Source organism: Biomphalaria glabrata, chromosome 13 (genome assembly GCF_947242115.1).
Source record: "Biomphalaria glabrata chromosome 13, xgBioGlab47.1, whole genome shotgun sequence".
NCBI lineage: Eukaryota > Metazoa > Mollusca > Gastropoda > Planorbidae > Biomphalaria > Biomphalaria glabrata.
This window is the reverse complement of record NC_074723.1, coordinates 19,358,604-19,384,396: the sequence shown is the minus strand read 5'-3', so window position 1 is coordinate 19,384,396 and position 25,793 is coordinate 19,358,604. Positions and strand designations below refer to the sequence as shown.

Here is a 25,793-nt window from a genome sequence, read left to right as displayed (position 1 = left end):
ATTTCTCTATAAATACATAGGTCAGTGTGTTATAACTATTTCAACTCTTTTCGTTTCTCCACCGGATGTAAATAAAAATGGTCTCAAACAAATATGGCGAGTCCTAAAAATGAAAACACCAAGTTGACCAAGGATCTGGTCAAAGAGATCAACGATGTTGGAAACGTAGTAGAGGAGCAGTCGCAGAAAAAAGATTCGAGTAGTGGTAAATTAGAATATCCTCCAGATAGAATCTAGCTGGTGCTGCGTAGCCACGGGAAATACTGCATTCTAATCATGATTCATGATCATAATTTAATTACATATGATAATATGATAATAATCATGAATTGAATCATTATCATTCACATTCATCATAATTCATGATGATTTGAACTTGATAAAATTTTATTTTATTTTGAATTTGAATTCAATGAATTTATGATTATCAGATTATCTTGTCTTCTATTCTAAAGTCCTCAGTCATCATCATCATGTGAATGATCTTGTCTTCGGACTCGAAGACAAGCCTTCCCTTCTTGAATTCTTCTTATTATTAACTAATTAACCCTCTAAATCTAAACTTTACTTTAAGTAGATATCTAGTTTAAAGACAGAGACTTTTAGCATGTTATGATGTTTTGTGCCAAAAAGATGGACACTATTTCCAATGAATAGTCATTTAATAAGGCTTGTCTTCGATAATTAGTGAGGAATGCATTATTTCCCATGGCTGCACAGCCCCAGCTGTGACCTAGTCTACTACCTAGTCGTTTAGCAAGTAGTCAAATAGTCAAATTTAATAAGATATTAAATTATTATAATCTAATTTAAATCTAAAAATAGTAAAAAAGACTGAGCTGAATACTCATCTCTGAATAGTCACTTACCATTTCAGTAGTTGTATTGTCAATAGCTGCTTCAGTAACATTAACAAATTATAAAACAATAAATATAGATTGATTTAAATTTAGGTTATTTATTATCAAAAGCAGAACAGATTGTCTATAGGAGAAAATAATACCATTTCCACCTATTTCACTGGCTGAAATCTAACAACCTACTAGGCCTAGCACTACTTTTTAGACCAATGCAAAAGTTACACAGGGAGAAAGTGGGGTAGAGGATATGCCCCCCCCCCCTCCCCTTTTAAAAAAATAACAATTGAGCCTTTTGCAAACATTATCATATGCAGGGCCGGTCCTACGGATTGCGGGGCCCTATGCGAAACGGATTGCGCGGGGCCTAGTTTATGTATGGATAAGGGTAATAAGGGAAAATTAAGATTTTGTATTAGAAAATAAATTCGTCTTTGCATTTTATTCATTCTTTACTAAGTACAAAATCACTGTCAAATTAACTTTACGAGCCATCTATAGTAGATATTAGTTTTCCAACAAAAAGAAGATAAACATTCAGATTTGCATTTTAGATTTAAAATCTACTAGCGAGTAGGATTGGCGTTTTCCATATTGAATGACTCCCCGAAATGACAATTTTGTCTGTTATAAGGAGATTTGAATCAGTTTTCAGAAGATTTTAATAATTTCATGACTTTTTCATATTCTTTAATTTTAGGAGAATTCCAGGAACCCTTTAATAATAAGTTAAATGGTTTCATTTAATAATTTACACCTAGAATTGGCATCGCGCAGGGCCTATGAATGTGCGGGGCCCACTGCGGCCGCATAGGTTGCAGTGGCCTAAGACCGGCCCTGTTGGTGGATATGGTATAGTATACTTTGTTTTACCCTCATATATTATTGTAAATAGCTCAATAAAAATAATGCTCTCTTCTCCAGATGTTATTGTTCCAATCCACAAACAACTCAGTGATGTTGCCCAGTTTTCCTATGCAGCACTGTGTGCCACTGCTCTGCACTCATTGTTTGAGGGAGATATTGATGGGTATGTACAAATACAAATCACAGCATAACACTGATAACAGCAGTATTTTTGAAGGCCTATATATGCATGAACTTTTATGATGTGTAAATCAGTAAAGAAAATAAGTTAACAAAAAACTAGTTACTCTTTTCTTTTAAATTGTTAAAAAATGATCATTTTAGCACTTTTAGTTAATATATAAGAATTCTAAGTTTATCTATGTTCCTTGAGGAGGGATGCCAATGATGAGGATACCTAAAAATCTTGTGAACTCATTTTAGCTTATATTTGTAGCTATTTTTTTAAATCTGAGTTCTTGAAACTTATTTTTTTTTTTAAATATTTGATTAGCAATGCAATTACTTAAATAAGTACATCTAAAATAATCTAAACCATTTAATTATTTCTGTTGACTGTTTTTCTTCTAAATTCTGAGTAGGAAAACTTTAGTCAGCTCGAATAATTTGTTTGAGGATTTATAAAGTTTGTAGTTTTATGAATTAATAAATTAAAGAGATCAGTTTCAGAGTATGTGTTTTAAATAAATGTCACTTCCTGGACATTAATTTTTAGCTGTTCTAACTTTATATTAATATGTTTCTTTAATTCATAATGTTATAGTTTTTGCTTTTTTTTTATGATAGGTTAATACAAATTGATATAGATGATCCTGGTGTCTAAGTAATATTGCTGTTCCTCTGCTTAGATATTTATTTTTATAGCATTCTAAAGCATTCATCATTTTGAACAATGAAAGTATTTATGAATCTGTATTATATATTAAACAGTAATAAATGGGATGAAACTGGAATATGTTCAGTTACCCAATCTAGTCAACCTGATTTCTTTTGTAAGCAATCAGAACACGTGTTACAAGCCTGTCTAACATCTCTCTGTATGATAAAAAAATATGTAAAACACTGCAAGTTTGCAAAAGTTAGTTCACCTCATCCATGTTAAATAAAAGATTAAGAGAAGTATCTTTATGGTTATTAGTGTACACATTTTTTTGTTTCTATTTATGAAACACATTTATTCCAAAAGGTTTGGTTGGTTGTCATAGCTGTTTTATAAACAATTTTGTTAAAGTGTTTAATTATATCAATTTAGATCTTTATCAAACAGTTTTATAAATTTATTTATTTTTCTTCAACATTTTTTTTACAGGAAGTTTAGAGAGGAAACATTTGCCTTGATATTGATAGCCCTTGAGCAACCTCAGCAGGTATTTCTTATACACGTTATGTGGTATATACTTTATATTATGGAACAATGTTCTTGAACTTTGAAGTGTTTATTAATATATGATATAATTACTTTAACTATTTCATTTGGAGTATATGTATATAATAAATATGATATAGCATTGCAACTAATTATAAATATGTTTCAGGTTTGTGAGTCAGTGCGGGCGATGCTTCAAGGTCAAGGACTTGATGATATGGATCCCTACATTGACATACTGCTCGCTGAAGAAGCCTTAAAAGAGGGTGCAGAACCTATAATTTCTCAGTTATTGGCCATTGGAATTGGTCAGGGTATGTAGTCTGCATTAACACTTGGGACAAAATGCAAATGTGTTAAATTTATTCATCCAAAAAATTATACAAAATACAATTTTGGTTGATATATCTATTATAAGCCTAAGCACTGACTTATTCATCATTGATTTTTTCCAACTAAGAGAAAATTGAGACATAAATTTGTACTCTGAAATTTGTGGACCAAATTACCAAATGATAGGCATTATAATGCATGTTGAACCATTAGAAGACATATTTTTTTTTTTTTTAAATTTTTATTCAAAGTATCAAAGCAAAAGTTAATGCTAGTTAGTGTGTATTTATATTGTATAGCATTCTTGCTGGTTAATTTATAAACCACAGATGTAACTAATTCCTTACTTATTTCTAATAAATTCCCCTTAGTTAACAAACAGCAATGTATTGATAATTTGAAGTTAATTGAAAAAATATGAGATGCTTTTTTTTTCAGTTATATCAGCCATATTCAATGTTTTGTAACATATTTCTTCAACTTTGTGGGTTATTTTTACATTTTTCTTTTTTTTTTTTTATTTGTTCAAGAGCATTTTCATTTCAAAAAAAATATTTTGTCCCTTAAGGATTTAATCCAGAAGCTTTAAAACTAATGTTTTCTATTTGTTTTCATTAAAAAATGTTATAGTCATTGTGATAAAAAATTGTTTGTTACATTATAAATAAAACTGCCTTTGATTATTTTTACAATATAATCAACAAAATCCAGCGCTTGTTATGTGATTTGTATTATATTGACAGACACTAAACTGTTTAATGATTTGTAGTTTTGGTTACTCATTAATAGTGTGTCAGTATTTTTTTTTTTTTTTTGGCCTTTGGGGTTGATATTGTTTGGCACTAATAAAATGTTATTGCAATGTATCGGTTGCCTGTCTTCATTACCATAAACTAAATATATAATTTGATAGGGCAGATTATAACTTTTTTCGTTCTCGCACTTAGCATAAATACATTAACATGCCTTGAAATAATGAAGATGTTAAACTTCAACTGTTTTTGGTGATCACAAAATTGACATATTTTGTAGGCTGTTATGATGCTCGCATGCGGGTGCTAATCAAACATTTAGCCTGGCGGTTGAAAGTGGGCTGGGAGACAGTGGAGGATCTTGAAATATATATGTCTGAAACATTGGCTCTGTCACAGTATGAAATGTCAGAGTAAGTTTTTTTTTTTTCTTTCCTTTAAAAAGGATTGAAGTGTTATGCTTTCAAAATCACACTTAACAAATTATGAGCTGCTATAAATTAATATATTTTTTATATCAATAATTTTTATATCAATAATTATGCAATCTTAAGTTATTCAACAGTGATACATTACAATGAAATTGGCTTAATTTTTATCACTAAAACAATTCTTTGAACCCTATTTATTTATTTATTTGTACTTTTCTTCATTATTTATTTCTTGTGCAACCAGCAAGGAGAGGTACTGTGTGGATGATTTTTTTTAATTAATGTTTTATATTATTTTGTTTCTCTAGATATTCACTTCTAAATGTGCTTTGTTTTATTTGCATACTAGTTTTAATTTAGTTGTCTATGTTCTGTAAAATCATTTGTTTAAGAAATGTGTACGTAAATGTCATTATACCAAGCCCATTGTTCTCCGGTGATTTTAGGAAGGCCTAAGATAATTCATGAAAATGTGGATGAAATCTTTCAAGCCTGGTCATTTTTATGAGTACAGACTAGAGATACTTAATAAAGTATTGTTACTAAGCACTACCGGATCTTCTCTCCCCCCCCCCCCCCCAGAGAGGGGGGACGAATTTTAGTAAAGAAATCACACAATTTGTATACGAATTTATTACTTATGCTTATTATATATGCTAATTATTTGTATTTCAGCCTATTATTTTTATGTTGTTGGGCATATGTTATTATGTATGTTGGGCGATTTGGTGGGATGTTGAGGGGACATGGCATCAATCCTGCCCCCCCCCCCCCCCTTAAATTTCGAGGGAGGGGGTTCCAATGTATTTGTAGCAATCACAGCTTTTAACGGAATCAATTAAATATCTCTATAATTAAAACTTGTTATTGATGTTTTAACCGATCTTTATATTATGTCATTCTCTTGTTAGCCGATTGGGTGGGTGAGGGCAAATACATCTACTGACTGCCCTTCCCTCCAAAATCCTTTGAGGATTGGGGGGGGGGGAGGGGGGGCAGTCCTACTTTTATTTAGAAATCATAGTTTGTGAACAACATTAGTTAAATTACTATATAATTTTTATATTATATCGCTACACTTCTGGTATCTTAGCCGATTCAGTGAGGTGGGCGATTGCTTCTACTGCCTTCCCCACTCTAACCCACTGAGTGGGGGGGGGGGGGGGTCCTATTTTTATGGCGAAATCATAGTTTGTGAACAAAATTAGTTGAATATCTATATAATATAATGTACATATTGATGTTTTAACCTATTTGTATATTATGTTGCACACAGACTCTGATCTCAAATTTTATCATCTATACTATAAAGTAGAAAGTAAGGCATATGTATGTATGTTTGTCCCACATAGAAATCAAAACCGTTTGACCAATCTTGATTAAACCTGGCATAAATGTTCCTTGGGTACTAACTAGGACCACAGTGTATGTATTGTTGACCTAAAACAAACTTAAGATCCTCAAAAAAAAAAAGTTGACCAACTCTTTGATAGTATTATAATTTCATTGATCTAGGCCAGTGATGCCCAACCTAATTCGACCTGCGGGCCATTTTTATTTCCGACGCTCGTGTCGCGGGCCACATGAACAAAACCGTAGGCCTACAAAACGATATTGACCTGAAACCCGTAGATCCTGTGCTTTATAAATTATTGGGACAGTTGAAAATTTATCTTTTTTTTTCCCGCGTCAGAAGATGGCTTCATTTCTGTACTTAAAATATCAGCAACATTGGGCTTCATTCCTCTACTTAGAATATGAGCATCATTGTAGCTAGCTTTACAACTGGATCTTTTACTTGTCTCTTTTTGGGTAAATATCCCCATCAATCCTCCAATTTCTAGGCGTAGTTTAACAATCTTTTATTTGCGGCTCAAACCAAGAATGTCGTTATATTTGTTTCGTAATGTCGTCTATATGTTTTTTGTTTTTTAAAATAGCCACACTTTCTTTATACAAAAAAAAATATGTTGGCTTATATTCATGTTCCACAAAAAAGTAAAGAACCGTGTCACTTTTCCTTGTAGAAAACGTACATTCTACACTCAGATATCTATTTCATAAACGCAAAAATGTTAAATGTCATGGAACCAATCAATCAGGAGAAACATCGAGGCCTAACGTAAATAAAGATACATTTTTACACCTTCTAATTTTTGGAAAAAAGGGGGGATTTTCTACACTTTGTGCCAACATTTCGGCGGGCCGGAGGGAATCACGTCCGGCCCGCGGGCCGTACTTTGGGCATCACTGATCTAGGCCATGTTTACCATGTATAAATTGAAAGGATCTAGTTATAAGAGTAACAATTGAGATGAGTTCGGATCTCAAATATTATTTTCCTAGTCACCTTTATATAACCTTTATTCATACTAATATTTTCTATTGTATAAAAAATTTTGAGACTGTAATTCACAATATATGCTTGAATCCTAAAAATGCAAAAAATTTAGAGTAGAATCTAATTGGCCCACTTAATTTCTCTTCCCACTTCCGAAATTTTTTGTTTACAGCTTTGAATTATAGTTCTGTAGCAAAACAAAGTTACGAACATGCCTATTGAACAAAATGAATCACTTACAAATGAATTTTTTTTTTAAATATTATTTTTCGAATATATTTTTTTCTGGCGGTGGCGATCCTCAAAGTCTTAATATAAATATGTGGGTTATCTTATCTTTTCAAGGAACAAATCGGTTGTATTTGCAATGTAGAAAGGGCCTGTAAATTCATATTAGAATATTTTTCAAGAAAAACATTTTCAGAAGGTCCTTTTTGAATAGGATGATTAATGAGCTGTAGATGTCAGGAGAATGCGTTTCTGCTGTGAAGAATCCAAGAAAACGCTTTTGGCGTTGGGGCTTTGCCCTGGACCACGCTGGGGGAGCTTAAAGCGCTCCACCAGACCCCTAGCTGTCAAGAGAAAGGGCTCAACATGGCTGTTTTTTGTTTTTTTTTGAGGTGTGTGGGGGGGGGGGTTGCACCAAAGATTGAGAAACACTGTTTTTGCTTTAATTTCTAATATATATATATATATATATATATATATATATATATATATATATATATATATATATATATATATATTCTATGCTTAGGGTTAGGGTTAGGGCTTACTGGGCGTTAGGGTTAGGGTTCCAAATTTCTGGATCTGCTAGTGTTACTAAGTAATCCTGTACAAGTTGGAAATACTTCCACTCACTAAACATATTGTTATACACTGTCACATTTTCACATGAAGCGAGTTTGATAAATAGCTTCAATTTTAAAGGATTATTCATTTTATTTTACATATTGAGAATTAGGAAATTGAGATATATATCTATAGAATATAGATAGATATAGATATATGAAGGAAATATAATTTAAATTTTGTATAATGTGCAATTTTGTTAACAAAATATTTGTTTTTTTAGTTGTTAAATTTTGTTTTATATTTTATCAATATGTGTGTGTTTGCTAATCAAAGTTTTAATTTATAGTCATAGTACAAAGAGCAATGTACAAATAGCTTAGGTCTTATATTGGTTCTATAAAAATAACTCAGTCAATTTAGAAGCTAACTGAATTCTGTTATGTTGTATTGCTATTAGGCACTTCAATTTATCACATGCATTTCTATCAGTTTTATAACCGAATTTCAGTTACCAATGTGGAAATGAATTGTAAGTTTTAAAAATATGAAGTTGGTTTGATTTAAAATTTGGGTTGTACATAAATGTTTTTTTTTTGTGAAATAATTTTTCTTTTAGTTGTTTAGTTATTAGGTACTGTCATTTAGTCTACTTTACTATTCTGCACTATTTAGTTTTGTTTGGTTTTGTTTATTGTATTTGATTGCTTTAAATTGATATTGTTTATGAAGTTTTCGTCTTATACAGAAATATAGACAGTGAAGACGTTGATTGTTTAGTTTCTGTCTGTTAACACAGTTTAATATTTTTACATTTTTTTTTTTTTGTGGGGCGGGGGGCTATTAATGACGGCTGCACTTCAACACTCTTACAATGCTGATTTTTTTTACTTTCCTTCACTCTTCCTATACAATTAGAAATGTTGATACAATGGAAGACACTTTTATTTTGAGGGTGTGGGAAGGTCTCTTATATTTTTTTTTCTAAAGCATCTTTTTTCTTACACATAGATTCATTTTGTTTTGTTGTTTAAGTTCACCAAACTTTAAACAAAAAAATGAAGCTGCAAGTAGAGCAAAAGATCTGGGGAATTACAAAATAACTATATAAAGTTCATTGACTAGACAAAAATACAAATTATCGCTCTAAATAGGATCTTTGTATTTCTTTGTTATAAAAGTTGCTTCCGTATTTGTTTTGTGCTGTGGTATTTTCGGGCATTCTTTTTTGTTTTTAAAACTTTTTTTTTTTAAATATAATATTTTTCATCTTCACATTATCAATAATTTACAATGAAAAAATAAAAAATGAAAAAACCTTATTAGGTCTATATCATGATATTGCTGGAACTTTGTTTATGTCTGAAAGTATTAACAAATAATAATTCTCTCAAAACATTTTTTAAAATTATTTTTTTCTTTCAGAGAAGAAAAGTTGGAAAAGTTGAAAAGAGCAAAAAGAAGAAAGTTTAAACGTTACGCTCTGATTGGCTTAGCTACTCTTGGAGGTGGAACTTTAATTGGCAAGTCTTAGTAGAATCTACTAGCAGAGCATACACTTTGGTTTATATTGTGTTTCTTTATTTACAACTAATAGTTGTGACAACAACATTTAAAGTGAAATATGTATAAGTAACACAAATTGATACTGATTAGATGTAGCTAAACATGTTGATTCTACTGTACTCTGTATGCTACCTTTTATTTTCCTGTTAACTTAAATGGACTCACCCCAGCTGACAATGATTTTGTCTGCATCAAATATGACCAAATATTTAGTTTAGTCTTCCTAACCAGGCAAATTATTGCTCTCTTTTTTAATTTTCTTGTTTTAGACAGACAATGCCTTTTTCTTCTTATTTTTTACAAAGCTTATATCAACTCATTCTTAGGCTTAGTGAACACAAACATGAAATAGAAACAACATATAACTATACAATCTTCCATGTTCATAGACTCTTCGCTAGTAGAGTGTTTACCACGTTGGCTTGAGAAGCCTGAGAAGGCTTTAGCCCACAAACCCGAATTCAGGTTGTTTCCTTTTTTTTAAATATATTTAAAAAGCGATCACCCAGATACCCTGTTCTTTCTCCGCCTACCCCTTTCCAACTAGTCCAAACAAGTGATAGGATCATAGCATATTGAGAAAGCTAAAAGCATGAAATTGTTAGTATAGATCTATTACAAATTTATTTACATGACTGATCCAAACTAATTGATACACTTAATATAAGCTTTTTTTTTTTAAAGTATTTTTATTTATTTTTTTGCATATGATTCACTTTATTTAATTAATAATATATATTTATATGTTTACAGTTTATGCTAGCAGTATAGAAATAATTTATTATGTTTAGAAAAAAAAATAGATATTTACAGTTATTTTATATCAATTTTAAGGCCTTACTGGTGGTTTAGCTGCTCCTTTAGTAGCTGCTGGAGCTGGTGCAATAATTGGTGGTGCAGGTGCTGCAGTACTTGGATCCACCGCTGGAGTTGCAGTCATCGGCTCTTTGTTTGGTGTAGCTGGGGCTGGGCTGACAGGTAGTAGTCACATAATAGCATTAGTTGTAAGCCCTTCATCCATCAATCTTTGAATGATAGACAAGGGTCAAGGAATTAACAAGCAAGGAGTGTCCTTTTCTTAGGCTACATTCATTGTCTGCTGAAATGTAAGAGCACTTTAACTCTGTCTGGTTCATATCTGCTTTCTGAATACATGTTGTGATTTGGTATCAATGCAATTTCACAGCAACATGATTAGTTAAACAATAAGAATACTCAAAATGTTCTTTATATCATTAATGACAAGATTTACTGTTTACAGGGCAAAATGTCTTCTAGTCAGTAGCACCAAATCTGTATCTCTCTCTCTCTCTCTCTCTCTCTCTCTCTTAATTGTTTACAATCCTCTAATATCTCTTCTCTATAATTTTCACTTAATCAAATTCTGTCTTATTCACATTTAGGTTCTAGATTATTGTCTTAATTGTATCCCAAGTATTTATATATCTTTTGAATGTCCTAGCTTAAAATGTTTGATCTACTCTGCCACATATCATTTAATATGTTTCTTTAAGTTCTTTATTTAAAAGTAATGTTTGATCATTTTGACCATACATTTTGGACTAGTGTTATATTGGATTTCTTAAAATTAATAGTTTTAATATAATTGAGCTCTATTTGCTTATTATATTATGCGTTGTTGTATTATGAATCTGCTCAGATCAATATCACTTTTTTGAAAATCAGGTTACAAAATGAAGAAAAGATTTGGTGCTATTGAAGAGTTTGAGTTTGAGCCTTTGGTTTGTGGGAACAGCTTGAAAGTTGAAACATTGACTAACCAGCTACATATAACCATAGCTGTGACTGGTTGGCTGACAAATGAGTTCAGAGGTCAGTAGATCAATTGGAGAATGAATAGTAATTTTGTTAAAGTAATTTATTATGAAAAAAAAACTGAATGAAAAATTACTGGGAAGTAGAGAAAAAAATTTACAGTATGCTTAATTATAAAAGATATTCATAAAAGAGGTACATGAATTTTATTATTATTTAATGTGATGTCTGATGACCAATCGACAATCTTCCTGTTTGATTTTTATTAACTGAATTCACTATGGATCATAAAAGGGAAACAAGCATGGATTTTATGGGAAAAAACAATGTTTTGCTTGTACTTAATGTGTTAAGACCATAGCTAATGCTTAGGTTTACATCAGTTTGAGCTGAATTATAGTCAATGACTGAAGGCAACCAATAACATTGCTGTGGAATTTTTATTTGATGAATTCAACTAAAATGACTAAGTTACAAAATTGAGCTTGGCTTTAGTTACAAAAAAATATTAATCTGTGACTTGGGGCTTGAAAATGTAATTTGTAAGAAGGGTATTCTGAAAATCTCTATATTCTTTGATTTGTTTATATCCAACAGTACAAAAGTTTCCTTGCACCTAATGTTGTTTTGAAGCTGAAAAAAACAACAACTTGGTCTCTATATGTCCTACATCACTCAAGATCAATTTTGGTCAACAATAATAAAGAGCAGTTAACGTGTACTAGTTTAAAAATTATCATCTCATTTTGCTTAAAATGTATGTTAGGTACATAAATCTCAATTGCTAATAAATATAAAAATTAACATTTAAAAAAATAGTATAAGGGTTTTATATCTTTAAATTATACTTTGACTTTTCTCTCTTTTTTTTATAGATTTCAAGCAGCCTTGGAAAAACTTGGCAGAATCCAGAGAGCAATACTGCTTGCGATGGGAGACCAAATATCTGGTTCAAATGGGAGAGGCTTTGGACTACATATTCAATTCTGCCATGACAATGGCAGCACAAGAAGTTTTGAAGCAGACTGTTCTCAATGGTAAGTGTTTTTTATAAAGGTGTAGCCATCATAAGCTATGTCAAAAGGGTTCTTTGAATTTACAAATTATATTTCAATAATAAAAAAGTCTTGAATTTTAACATACATGTATGGGCTTTGTTATAGATAAGCTATATATGTGTTCTTATCTGTAGATATATTTTTTATAGCTAAATAGTTTCATTTTCAATAAAAGTATCTTATAAAGTTAGGTAGAAACCAAAGCAAAAAAAAAAAGTTAGGTAGAAACCAAAGCATAAAATAACTATTTATTATAAGAGATATGTGTTTTGATATTAAAAAGACATTCATTTTAATTTTTCAAAAATGTAATTTATATTGCTTTTAAAAAATAAAATGTATTATAATGTCACTAATGGATGTCATATGCAGTACCTATGTCAAGATATTATTCCTCCTTTCCTTGTGCTTACAATCCAGACTAAGAAATTAGCTTTGATCAGGCAATAGAAGTTTTTAATGGTAGTTTTGAACAGATTATCCTAGTTTTGTGCCAGGGTAATCAAATTTGAGTGTTTTTGCTGCATGAACACTAGGAAAAGATTAACCATTTATCTTAATACCTCATTCTTTTCAGTTTCTTTGCTGATCACTTATGAATTTCAGTGCAATATTATAAAGCTTTCCATAAATACAATTTTGTAACCAATGATAATGGTGGTGTGCCTATGAACTGGTGTACCTTGATAAAAGTCACCCTTTTTATTTTTGACTTTTATGTTATCTAATTTTGTTAGGTATTCTGACAGCCATTGCCTGGCCATCTGCACTGATTTCTGCTGCCAATTTTATTGACAACCCTTGGTCAGTAGCTTTACAAAGAGCTCAGACAGCAGGAAAAGCTTTAGCAGAAGTTCTTCTTGCCAGAGAACAGGTAAATTCAGCTTTGCTGTGATAGGTAGAAACTTTCTATGAACAGGTTTAGGGTTAAAAGTTGTTTTTTTCTGTTAGTAAAGTGAATTTCCCTTTTAGACTTAGAATTTTAAAAGGTAGATGTTTCTATGATGTTGCTATGCATCCATCTTATATGATACAGACGTTACTTCAAAAAAGAAGATGATTACGTCCTACATGCGTCATGCATATTAACCAATGAACTTAATTCTGCCAAGTCACTGGTTTTCCTGGCTAGCTCAGGCAACCCATTCCATGGTCTAATAGCGCTAGGGAAGAAAGAGCATTTGTACAAATTTGTCCTAGCATATGAAACAAGGAATGTGCCATCATTGAAAAACCACATAGTAAGGAATGGTTTTGGAATGGAGCTGTAAAAACCCAAAATAAATCATATTTTGAACTCAGACCTTGTTTTGGCAACCAGCAACTTTGTCTTGTTATATACTTTTTGGAAGTTTCTTTCAGAAAAAAAAAGATTATAATGTCCTATTAGGGGATGGCAGGAGGTAGGGCTTAAGCCTAGGAGCATTGTGATGACAGTCCAAAGTACATACCACACACCAAGCAAGAATTCACCTTCTTGTCTGATCCAGTTCTAACGACCAAGATAAAGATGGGAGGTTCATTTAAAAAACAAATAGTATTGATCTATCTAAGACTAAGAGTACATTTTTGTTTTCTGGGTTTCATTTTGTCACTGATGTTTTCATTAATAGTCCTGTTATTCATCACTAAATATCCTTGCTAAAATCAAATGTATCAAAAACAAATAATGAATTTGACTTTCACGCATTTATGGAGCCCCTTATTTTTAAATCTGACGTCTACTTCTTTCTATATCACCTTGCAAAACTTTGTATTTTCTTACCTGCAATGTTAATAGAATTAATTTTTTTTTTTTTACTTTAATGTTCTTTAAAAATGTGTTTTAACTTTCAGAATATGGTTATTGAAAAATAATTTATCATTTATTAAAATAGGGGAACAGACCAGTAACTCTTATTGGTTTTAGCCTTGGTGCTAGAGTTATATTCTCTTGCCTGGAAGAACTTTCTAAAAGAAAAGGTAAGATATTGTCCATTTTTGGCTATTATAAATGAAAATGATATTATAACCATCTGTTTGCATATGATGTACAGCTAAGCATAAACTGTATATGAATCAAGAAATGCAGTCAAATCTTGTTACACTGGGCTTCATTGCACTGCTCAAGATTTTAAATGGTTCAACATATCTTGGGCTGAATCTAACATTTTAAAAGCTAACCTTCTGACTTAACTGTGAAATAAAATTGAACTAAACATTAATACTCAAAAAATGTTATTTGAATATGAATTTTGTTTTTAATAGAAATATTTTGGAAAAGTATTTAAGGAATTAAGTTAAAAACAAACAATTTATTTATATTGAAATATTTTAATTCCTGGAATTACAAAAACTTTTAAATCTCATTTTCAAGATTCAGAGGAGACTGAAGATGAAAAAGGTAGACATATAATTGATATATTACTGGGTCTAGTGGTCTATGGTTGAAGAGTGCTGCTTCTACTTATATTCTTCCACTTGCATTGTTTCAACTAATTTGTTGTCTTTTACTCTTCAAACATTTTCTTTTTTGTCCACTAAAATGTTTACTGACATCTTTTTATGTATATATTTTAGAGTAGCCAATGCTCAACTAGAAACTAGATGTATAATATGTTGGTTTTTGTCTAGTACTTATGACATATCAATTGCAGATAAGAGGAATTGAATTTCTTCTTTAATTCTCTGTAATAATTCTTTTTTTTTATAACATATAAACTTGGGTTAAATGTGTATTTAAAAAAGGTTGGTAGTTGTTGTATATCTAGTTGACTTTGATTAGGTTCAGCTATACATAGTTAATGTTTTGTTATGTTTGACTTGTGTATGTACATACAAGGTTCTAGTGTCCCCCTAGTTTAACTTTTATAGTGCAGATAAGTAAAAACTAGACTCACCTTTTCATTGTTTCACCTCTTTTTGTTTTTAAGATGCACATCACAATGAATGTTGTTATTATTCATTGTATTTCTCTTTTGAACTACTATATCAGCAAGTATTTTTTAAACCTTTTTCTTCTCCAAGTATTCTTTGATTTAGACGTTTCTATTTCAAGTAACACAATCTCTCTTCACTGTCAACACTAAACTAGCATGCATAGAAAATTTCACTGCTTTATAAGTAGTATTCACTTTTTACAAGTATCTGGGCCCAGTCCTTCAAATGCCCCAACAGGTCTACCTAGCACTCACAGTTTATCCAAACCCCTAACTATGAAGCTCAACCAGTAAGCACTTCTACCTAGTTTACAGACTATCCCAATTGATTCAGCAAGCATTTAGCACTAACTGTGATACTATTGGTTGAAAAATGCTGACATAGACAAACCTTTTATTTTAATAGTATATTTTTTTTTATTCTGTTAATAAAACTGTTTTATCTTCTTACATGTATACCCCATATTTATATTGTCTTCATTAAATTGAAAGGCTGAGAAAAAAAAACAACAGTTCATTTCACAACTTGCTTTGCTATTATTTGCTTTCAGGTAGTGAGGGAATAGTAGAGGATGTTATACTGCTGGGAACTCCAGCCTCGGGGGACCCTGCTATTTGGTCAAGCTTTGCCAAAGTTGTGGCTGGAAAGATTGTAAATGGGTACTGCAGGCAAGTGATATCTCTAGGAACCGTTTTTTATTTACTGGATATTAATACAATATTGATTCTATATTATATCTTTTTTTTTTTTTTTTAAAGATATTGTCACCATGAAATAGGTTTTATTTTGGTGACAGATTGTTTAGACAGCAAGAACAACACAACCTAGATTGCCCATCTCTTCTCTTTCAAAATAATATTTCATTTAAACATCTTAAACTGGCTTGTGATTTTCTCCTTCTTTCTTGGATGACATCTATTGTATTTTAAATTGAAAAGAAAAAGAATTCAGAATCCACAAAATAGAGAGACCTTGTGACATTGTAAACGAGCATGTTTTCTTTGTATTGGCTGTGTGGGGAAGACACACAACTGTGGTGTAAATTTGTGTATGTAAATCTACTGTACATGTAATCAACCCTAAGAATAATATATATTGTAGTTTAATATCATGTATACATAGTTTAGTCTTTGATATTGTTAACACTGCTATCTTGCCTTGGATTAATACATTGCCAACTCTAATCCACTAAATCTATCATGTTGGTAGTTCTGTTTTTGAAATATAATATTTATATATGTTTCTAGTTCTGCATTCAGATTGTACTTTATCAGCAATGCCATCATTGTTTATTAATTGCATATTGTAAAATTTTAGATGGATTCATACAGTCTATGACATTTTGTATTTTATTTATATGTTGCAATGACTCTCTCTATCCAGGTTATCTGCTAACACTTCATCTCCTACTCATGCAGTGACTGAGAATCCAAACTGTCTTGACTGTAACACCTTTGCTCTTTATATAGTCTTGAATGTCTTGAAATTAACAGAACATTGCTCATATTTTCTGGATGATCACATGACCATATCGAATGTGAATGGCATTGAATACTGTTCACAATAGAAATCTTTCCTGAAGCATCGCCACTTGTTATTCATCATGGTTAATCATTTGTCTAGCGCTAGCCGGTGTTATGTGTGTCAGCTGATTACATACATATGATTACCCCTATTCGTGTCACCACCATGTATATATTTTTATTTTTCTTATTTGTAGGGGTGATTGGCTTCTCAAGTTTTTGTACCGGACTTCAAGTGTTCAGATTAATATAGCAGGTCTTCGTCCAATCAATTGGGCAGACAGAAGAATGCATAATATTGATCTCAGTGATGTGGTAAGATATGGTTGAACCTAATTATTTTCATTATGTTCTTAATTAGCTGCAAGGAATAAAACTCATATCTTTGTGTTCCATTTTTTAAATCAAACATTCATTATTTAGAGAATAAATAATTGCTCTATAAGTTGTGTAAAGGAGATATAGTCTTTTTAAAAAAGTATTTTTAAAATGTTTTTCTTGTTTTTTTTTTCTCCTCTTTTTATTTTAATGCAAAATAAAGTTCATTACTCATAAGAGGACAATATAACAACATTTTTTATTTTTATGTTTCTGTTGTAGTTAATGAATTTTCCTTTCAAAATAAGGTATAAAATGAAGTTGATCTTAAATCCTATGGAAAAGCTACAAATGTAAATCTTTGAGGGAGGGAAAAAAAATTAAATGGAGCTTGATTAAAGTGATTAAACTAGAACGGTTAAATGGTTTGAGTAAATGAAATTTAAATATTTTAAATTTTTAGTCATTTTAATTTTTTTTTTATATAGTGTAAGTTGGCCTAACTATCTTGCAAAAACATTTCTTGTATTTTTATTATTATTTCTACACAGGTTCATGGACACTTAGATTACAAGCACCAGCTGGACACAATAATGAAAGCTGTGGGGATGAAAACCAGGGATGAACTCCTTGGATTCCCTGGCTTTTCAAGGGAAGTCACCCCAATCCCTACTCCTGAACGGGGACCTGAATTATCAGATGATGAATGCCTCAAGGAAAACTGGGTAGTTGTTCCAGAAGACACCTCCTCTAGCCCTGTCATCCTTGAAGATTATAGTCCAGATGGGTTGATACAGACAAACGACAGGGTCATACCAGAGTCAGCCAGCTTTGACTCTGGTGTTGAGGTTTATAGGAGAGAGTCCGAGTCAAGGGAGAGGCTCTCTAGCCCAGAGCAGAACGCACCAAGCAATCTTACAGAACCAAATCCTGTCATGCTCGGAGCAGTGTCACTCAGTCAAGGAAACAGTGACTCACCCGAGCTTGTTTCAGACTCGTTGAAATGGAATGAACAGGACAGAGTTGGTGATGCTGGGGTCAACGGTGAGGATCAGGATGAGGATACCTATGTGGACAAGGGAGACCATTCCCCAGATGAGCTACAAGAAAAAGTGGAAGATGAAGCCAGCACTCTGCAAAGGAAAAAACTTTTTGACAGCATGTACAGATTAGTTTTAGATGATGATCTAATGGAAATGATGAACGAGGAGGATGAAGAGTTACCCACAGGGGACATAAGCAGCTAAGTAGATCTCGTTATTAGATTGTAAAAAGTTTTAAAAAACATTCCTACACAAACTTTCCTTTATGGTTATATTATAAATGCTTGGAGAGAAGCGTTGGGAAATATAATTTAACCAGCAGATACTGACATAATCTTCTGTTTTATGGAAGATGATTTAAATGTTGAATTGTAAAAATATTGTGCCATATAAATGTTGCTATATATTTCTAACCAGAACATTGTTATCAGCATAGAAACATGCACTTCATGTTAACTGTTTCATTCCATGTATGCATTGTTTTTGAACAGAAGTAAAAATGAATAGCTGTATTTCAAATAACTTGAAAATTCATCCAGATGTATTTTTTTTAGGAAATACATCACATAGAAACAAAATGCAATGCCAGTATTTAAAAATTATTGTTGAAAAAGAAAAAAATACCCTTGTTGTTTATTCTATTTTTTGAAAAGCAAGCTAAACTAAATTATGTCCTTTCAGTGATGTGATTTGTTGTTTACTTTTTTATACATCTATATTTCTTTTAAGAGTTATCTATTTTTTCTTTTTTTTTTTTTCTCCGAATCTTTACACATTACACATAACAAAATGTCAATGGCTCCTTTCTTCATGAATTTGTAATGAGTGAACATGTTAGTAAGGCCCAGTGAGAAGTTCTAGATGTGTGTATACATATTGTGCGTTTATTTTATTTTATTTGTTTTTGCTTATGTTACAACATTTATTGTTATTTATTCAACTGAATGTGTAGTTAGTGTTTTCTTATGCAAATGTGATGGAGGTCAAAGTGCAATGTAAATTGGCCTTTACACTCTGAGTTTTCTGGGGGTTTTGGCTTCTTGTGAAATTTTGCAGAGTGGTACAAGCTTTGTTTTATGCATAAACAATTTATTGTAGTAAATCTTTTATTTTATTTTAGATTACATTAAAATTGTATATACACTTTTGAATAGATTTTTCTTTACTTAGTTTTTTTTTTAATTTGAATTACAATTAATTAGCAAAAACCATAAACACTAACAAATTGTGTTTATTAGTGCTGGTACACTTCAAATCCTAGTATGGTAGAATAATGATTCAAAATGTCAGCTTATATGTAAAGCAAAATTTTAAAGATTTGATGGCAGGATGGTTGCCTTTCTCATCCTGTACCAATTTAAAGTTTAGGAATTTAGGGGCTAGTGCTTAGGACCAGTACTAAAAATAATGGACCTCATTCACCAATCGTAAACACAACAATGAGTCATGTGCTTCTCTAATTCTTCTATAAAAATTACGATCTAATTTTAATCAACAATGATTATCATGTGACAGTTGTTTTTTTTTTGTTGTTGTTTTATCAATATTATCATGTGACCGTTCATTTTGGTGAATGAGGTCCATTAGGAGAATGTAAAAAGAAAAAAAGTAAAGTTCCCCTTTCAGACCTTGAAGCCTATAGGAGAATGTAATGGTGGCAATGTTTATCCTTTTTCAACCCTATGTTACCATTGATTACAAAACTTAAGTTCCAAATTGTAATTCATTAATACCAGTCTGAGAGATAGGAGAGCCTTTGTTAGTTCTTCATGTTAAAACAATACTCATAATGTTGTTTCTTATTTTGTGGAGGTAAAGATGTAACAGGAAGTAGATGTCATCATAATGTAGTAACATATGCATGGGAGTCATTTACTTCGTTTTATTCCGCTCTATATGTTGAAATCTGACTTTTTACACTTTCATTGATTTTATGTGTTAATTTATTTACTACTACCTATGGTCAGAGCAATAGCGGGGTGAAAATTCAATAAACAATAATATGTCTGTGCCCAATAATTCCATTGAGTGAAATGTTATCCGAATTGAGTATTTCCTATTTTTGTTAAAAGCTTTTAACCCTGTAAATCATTTTTCTTTTTAACTAAAATGATTCTTGGGGAAGGCTATTGTGGGTCAGAATCAGAAAATATTGTTTTGAGGAGTTCACATTTCTCTTGATTGTGGTCTGATCTACTAGACATTATCTGGTAGTATCTAGCAATATCATTTTTTTGGGGTGAGATTTGAAAGGTGCTCTTACAATGTGAAGATAATAGATTCTTAAACGAATCTTATCTTTTTTTTTCCTTGCTGTTCAGGCCAATTTTTATGTAAATACTTTCATTGTGATTTCTTGGTTTATCTTTGAAGCAAGTGATGCCACAATTCTTATTAACTCTTAAAGCTGTTGCTTTTCAACTTTAGCACATTCCCAACTTTGAAATAGCACATATTTTACATGACATTAAGTGCTAATGAAGTTTCAAATGCAAATGTATACACATCATATCTAATAGTTAAATTAAATAAACATGCTCACTATAAAAGTTTTAACAACTTTGAAAAAGGTTGTAATTATATTTTCACAATAATTATTGACAAGCTACATTTTAAACTATAAACAGATTTTCATTCTCTTGATGTCAATATTCCTTGATGGAAGTATCAATCTACATGACATTTACCAGTATTTGATATATTTATATTGTTATCAGCTAAGTAACTTCTGTACATTCCATGGTTAAGTCATTTGATTGGGCTGCTTTTATGATTAACATTTGTATAGAATGTATATTGTAATTCTATTTAATCTTGCTGGTCCATGGTTCGTAAACTGTTCAGCACTTTTGTAGCTTATCTTTACCTAAAAAAAGTTTAAGAAAAAAACTCTTTACGAGACATTACAATGTCATACACTTGGCTATTTGTAAATCTAGTCAAATATGTTTATTAGAATTGGGTTACTTTGACCAGTTCTGGCCACACCCTTAATTCCTAAATAATCTTTTCATTGTTTAAATGCTTAACTCATGAATTTACTTTTTATGTTGTGAGACAGCACTTCCAATGTAGATAGCAGGTTCTAGGCTAGAGGCTAAAATAAAAGTAGAACTCCAATCCGTTCCAAGTTTAAATAGCACTTAAAATATTTAGGCATTAAAAATAAAATAAAATAATTTAAAAAAAAAATACATTTACTGGATTGTTAGGACTAATAAGAAATTTTACTGTAATGAAATTATTATTTGATGACCAAGAAATATGAAACTATCCAGAGAATGTTTTTTACATTACTGGAAACATGTCTACAAGTTCTTTGATCAACCTCAAACCTTTATCCAGAGAAAGTTGCTTACATTACTGGAAACGTCTCTGAGATGTCTAATGAATCTCAAACCTCCCAGATTTCAAGTTTAGCTTTTCATTTGAGTTAATGTGTACGTTGAAGGGTTAAGCAGGCTTGTTTTTATACTACATAGATTTCTATCACTACTAGTCTTTATTGCAGGACAAAGAAACTGTCACATAGGTTTAAGATGAAGGCCTGACTGTGTATGTTGTTATAGCCAGCCTAAAACATATTTGTTTTATTGGTTTCATAAGTTTTTAACATTCCTTCAGATAATTAAATTTATATATTTATCTAATGTACATTTAAAATATCTTCTTTTAATAAACTTGTCAGTAATAAGTTATAAAAACACAATTTTTCAGTAGTTCTCTTTTGAAGCTGAGTATTTACCATAAACTATTTATGATTTATAACATCATTTTTTTTTTTACATTTTTAAATTTCAAAGAAAATATTTACAAAGAGAAATGTAAATCTTAGCTGAAATTTTAATTATTTTAATAATTATTAATTAATTTAATTGTATTTCAATGGCATAGATTTAACAATATAGGTCTTATTCTTAATCTGAGTGTTTCAATAGATATATAACCTCTTTTTTAGAACTTTTAAAACATTTTTATTGAAAGAAATTAAATTTACATCACATGCAATAATTTATATACTTGTTTTGCTTTTATATCTTTTCTGTTACTTCAAAATATTATACCTTAACATTTTCAAACAATTTTGTAATTGTAGTTAGTGATTTGCTCATTACAAGTTGTGTATTGCTGGATTGAAATGTGTGGATCAGCCAAGTCAGAGTGGAAATGTGTATCCTTGTCAACATTACAGTTCTCACATTCAATTCTCTTCATCTGATTTTCCTTTGCTGTTTTCCCTCACAACTAATGATGTTGAGGTTTAAGTTTACATTGCTTGTCTCCCCTTTTACCTTACTTGGGTTTCAGCAAGATTAGAATACTAAAATCTAATGATTCTTACTATCCGTTCGATGCAATTAAAGGAAAAATGTGATGATGTTTGGGCTGAGTATTGTGTTTTAGAACGTTTATTTTGAGAAGTTATTACTACCATAAAGTAGCCCAGATCTTCATCAGGACGATAGGGACATTTTGCCAGGGTTAGAGTGACAGGGATGTTTTGCCAGGGTTAGGGTGACAGGGACATTTTGCCAGGGTTAGGATGACAGGGACATTTTGCCAGGGTTAGGGTGACAGGGACATTTTGCCAGGGTTAGAGTGACAGGGACGTTTTGCCAGGGTTAGGGTGACAGGGACATTTTGCCAGGGTTAGGATGACAGGGACATTTTGCCAGGGTTAGGGTGACAGGGACATTTTGCCAGGGTTAGAGTGACAGGGATGTTTTGCCAGGGTTAGGGTGACAGGGACATTTTGCCAGGGTTAGGATGACAGGAACATTTTGCCAGGGTTGAAACTGTTTCCAAAGTGACATTTACCAAAACTTTCTGGTTACAGAGCCAAACATTTGCTGATTGTGACATTTTATGATGTATGCTTGGATGAGTTTAGGTCAGCGATGCCCAAACTACGGCCCGCGGGCCAGATCCGGCCCGCGACGTGATCCTATCCGGCCCGCCAAAGCATTGTAACAAAATGTAAAAAAAAATGTAAAAAATTAGAATGTTGAAAAAATATTCTCTTTAAGTTTGGATTCTCACTCATTCTTTGACGAAATGTTTTCTATTGCTTCTGACGAGTCCACTGACATAACGGATACTGCGCAACTCTTGGTATTTATTCACGGTACAAACAGCAATTCTGATATAACAGAAGAGTTAGCAGCTATGAGGAGCATGCATACAACTGGAGAAGACCTGTTCAAAGAAGAGTCAGCCATCATAGAGGACCTTGTTCTTCCTTGGAATAAATTAGTTAGAGGGACTACTGATGGCGCTAGAAATATGGTTGGATGTCACAGCGGATTGAAAAAAAAAAGTTGTTGAGTCAAATGGAAAACTGAACACCTGCGGCTTCACTGCATCATTCACCAACAAAATCTCTGTGGAAAGGTTTTGAATCTGGACCATGTGATGATGAGATTATGCTCAACACTGTAAATTTCATCAAATCACAAGTGTTGAATCACAGAACTTTCAAAGATTTTCTGACAGAAATAGAGTCCGAATATGAAGACGTTCTATTTCACATTGAAGTGCGCTGATTAAGCCGAGGAAAAGTGTTAAAACGTTTTTTTTATTTGAGACACGAAATTGAAATATTTATGACCGATAAATCAAAACAAGTGCCATAACAGAACGACCCCTCATGGTTGTGGGATTTGGCTATTTTAAGCGATATCACATCTAAATGAACTCAACACCAAACTACAAGGGAAAGACGAATTGATTTTGCATGTGTATGCAGACATATGTGCTTTCCAAACAAAATTGCAACTCTTCATTCAACAGGCGGAAAAGGTGCATCTTGTCCACTTTTCAACCTGTACCACTCTACAAAATGATAAGCAGCTAAATATGTCTTTCCTAAAGAAAGAATTATCCAACTTCTGAGGCTCTTGTTGAATAATTTCAGTGAAAGATTTGTGGATTTTCAGAATTTAAAAAATGAAATCCTTCTTTTTGAAAATCCGATTGCTGCCGATGTGTCAAGTGCTCCGACAGATCTGCAACTGGAACTGATTGACTTACAAAGCCAGACATCCCTGCTTGACAAATTTCAAGTGATGCAGACTGTTGACTTCTACTCCATGTTACCTTCAGAAGCGTTTCCAAATCTTCGAAAACAAGCGTTAAGGATGATCACAAGTTTTTCAAGCACTCATCTGTGTGAACAAACTTTTTCAATGATGAAACGGGCGAAAACCATGTTACGTAATCGCCTCACGGATAAACATCTAGATTCAGTGCTCCGAGTTGGTGTTTCATCTATACAGCCAGATATTCAGAAGATGGTTGTAGATAAACTTCATGCATCACATTAATTTATGTAAGCGGGTCCACTAATAAAACTATTAAAAATAGGCTTATTGTATATTTAATTTTGTTTTCTTTTTGGTGATATGGCCCGCGACAGGAATGCCGAAAATAAAAATGGCCCGCAGACCAAATAAGGTTGGGCATCACTGGTTTAGGTGATAGTCGTGAAAGTAAGAGTTGAAAAGTTGGCAAGATTTCAGAGTGGTGGTATTGATGACAGGTGATAATGGTTGAATCATGATGGTTGGTGAGAAGGTAGTTGGTTGTACTGTTGGGATTATGGCGTTGGTGAGAACAGAAATATGAGAGAGGTAGAAATAACAGATGTAGAACTGGAACAAGTTTTATGATGTATTTGATGAAGAAGCTTAGCAACTTCTGTTTTAGTAATTTAACTTCTGTTTTAGTAATTTAAGTTGTTTCAGTATTGACATATTTAATCTTTAGTTACCACATGTTAACACATTTTTCCCCTTAAGTTCTATTTTTGTTTGTAGTACTTGGAAATCCAATGGCAGAGCTTCACTTTTTTTATTTTTATTTTTATTTTTTTTCCTAATGAGAAGACATTATGTGTAGTTTATTTGAGTTTGCCAATGAAGTAACTAGTTTTATTTCCAAACCTAGAGGCCACACTGATCAAAAGTCAGCTCCTACTGTTTGCTAGCTGGAGCATGCTACTACTTAGTTGGAGTATTGTCATTGTGTTTTTGTTTTGTTTTTTTCTTGATGATTTTGTGTGGTACCTACATTTATTTTTGTTATTAAAATATTTGTTCTCCAATATTTTACTTTGCTTTGTACTATTCCATCGGTTGTCTTATTTTTCTTCTAATAAATATTTACACTTGCTCTTTGAAGCTTCTTTTAGTTGTAAACTGATGTTTATCATGTAACATACAACAGTCTAAACATTCACTGTTTCAAAGAGCTGAAGAACAGTCATGCAAAAAGTAAAGGTTGGTCATTATAATTTTTTTTTTTAAATCTATAAAAAGTGGGTGGGTGGGGGAGGGGGGAGATTTAAAAAGAAAATACATGTAAATGTAATATGTCATTAATTCCGATAACTGATTTTTAATTTTTTTTTTTTTCAATTTCAATTTTTTTTTTTTCAAAAGCTAGAAACCACTGCTTACTTCCGTTGTGTTCAGTGTGGCTAAGGTGTTACCAGAACATATGTTACTGTTGGGCCATAGGGAGATCAGTAACACATGGTGCATCTCGTTACATGCTGGCAGAATAGACATGATAGTGTCAGCCGGTAGCACAGGTTCATTGGTGTAGTCTAGAGTGTGTAGTATATCCATCTAACTCAGGTGTGGGCAAATTAAGGCCCGCGGGCCACATGCGGCCCGCCGGAGTGTTTTATGCGGCCCGCCGACACCTACAGAAATCAGGTGTGCCAACAGTATATACATATAAAAATGCATATATAATAAAAATAATATCTGTATAAATTATTGAAACTCATCATAAAAAGTTTCAAGTAAACGAAGATTATGCTTCTTGGCTATACATCAATACACTCAA

General features: G+C 31.9%; 1 protein-coding gene across 4 annotated transcripts; it reads left to right on the top strand.

The window, feature by feature from the left end:
* Positions 1-64: 64 nt before the first annotated feature.
* Positions 65-25,120, top strand: LOC106064095 (transmembrane and coiled-coil domain-containing protein 4-like). 4 transcript variants are annotated; one of them, XM_056008219.1, is made up of 17 exons: positions 65-205; positions 1,782-1,887; positions 3,034-3,091; positions 3,260-3,404; positions 4,456-4,588; positions 8,251-8,271; positions 9,165-9,262; positions 10,140-10,283; positions 10,992-11,138; positions 11,957-12,118; positions 12,877-13,013; positions 14,017-14,101; positions 14,496-14,522; positions 15,609-15,726; positions 16,779-16,896; positions 17,451-22,833; positions 24,416-25,120. In XM_056008219.1, exons 1-16 carry the CDS (start codon positions 94-96, stop codon positions 18,144-18,146), a joined length of 2,307 nt encoding a protein of 768 aa, XP_055864194.1. In that variant the 5' UTR covers positions 65-93; the 3' UTR covers positions 18,147-22,833; positions 24,416-25,120. The 4 variants fall into 4 exon arrangements, with proteins under 4 accessions (XP_055864194.1, XP_055864195.1, XP_055864196.1 ...); XM_056008220.1 differs by lacking the exon at positions 8,251-8,271; XM_056008221.1 differs by lacking the exon at positions 14,496-14,522.
* The last annotated feature ends 673 nt before the right edge of the window (positions 25,121-25,793 follow it).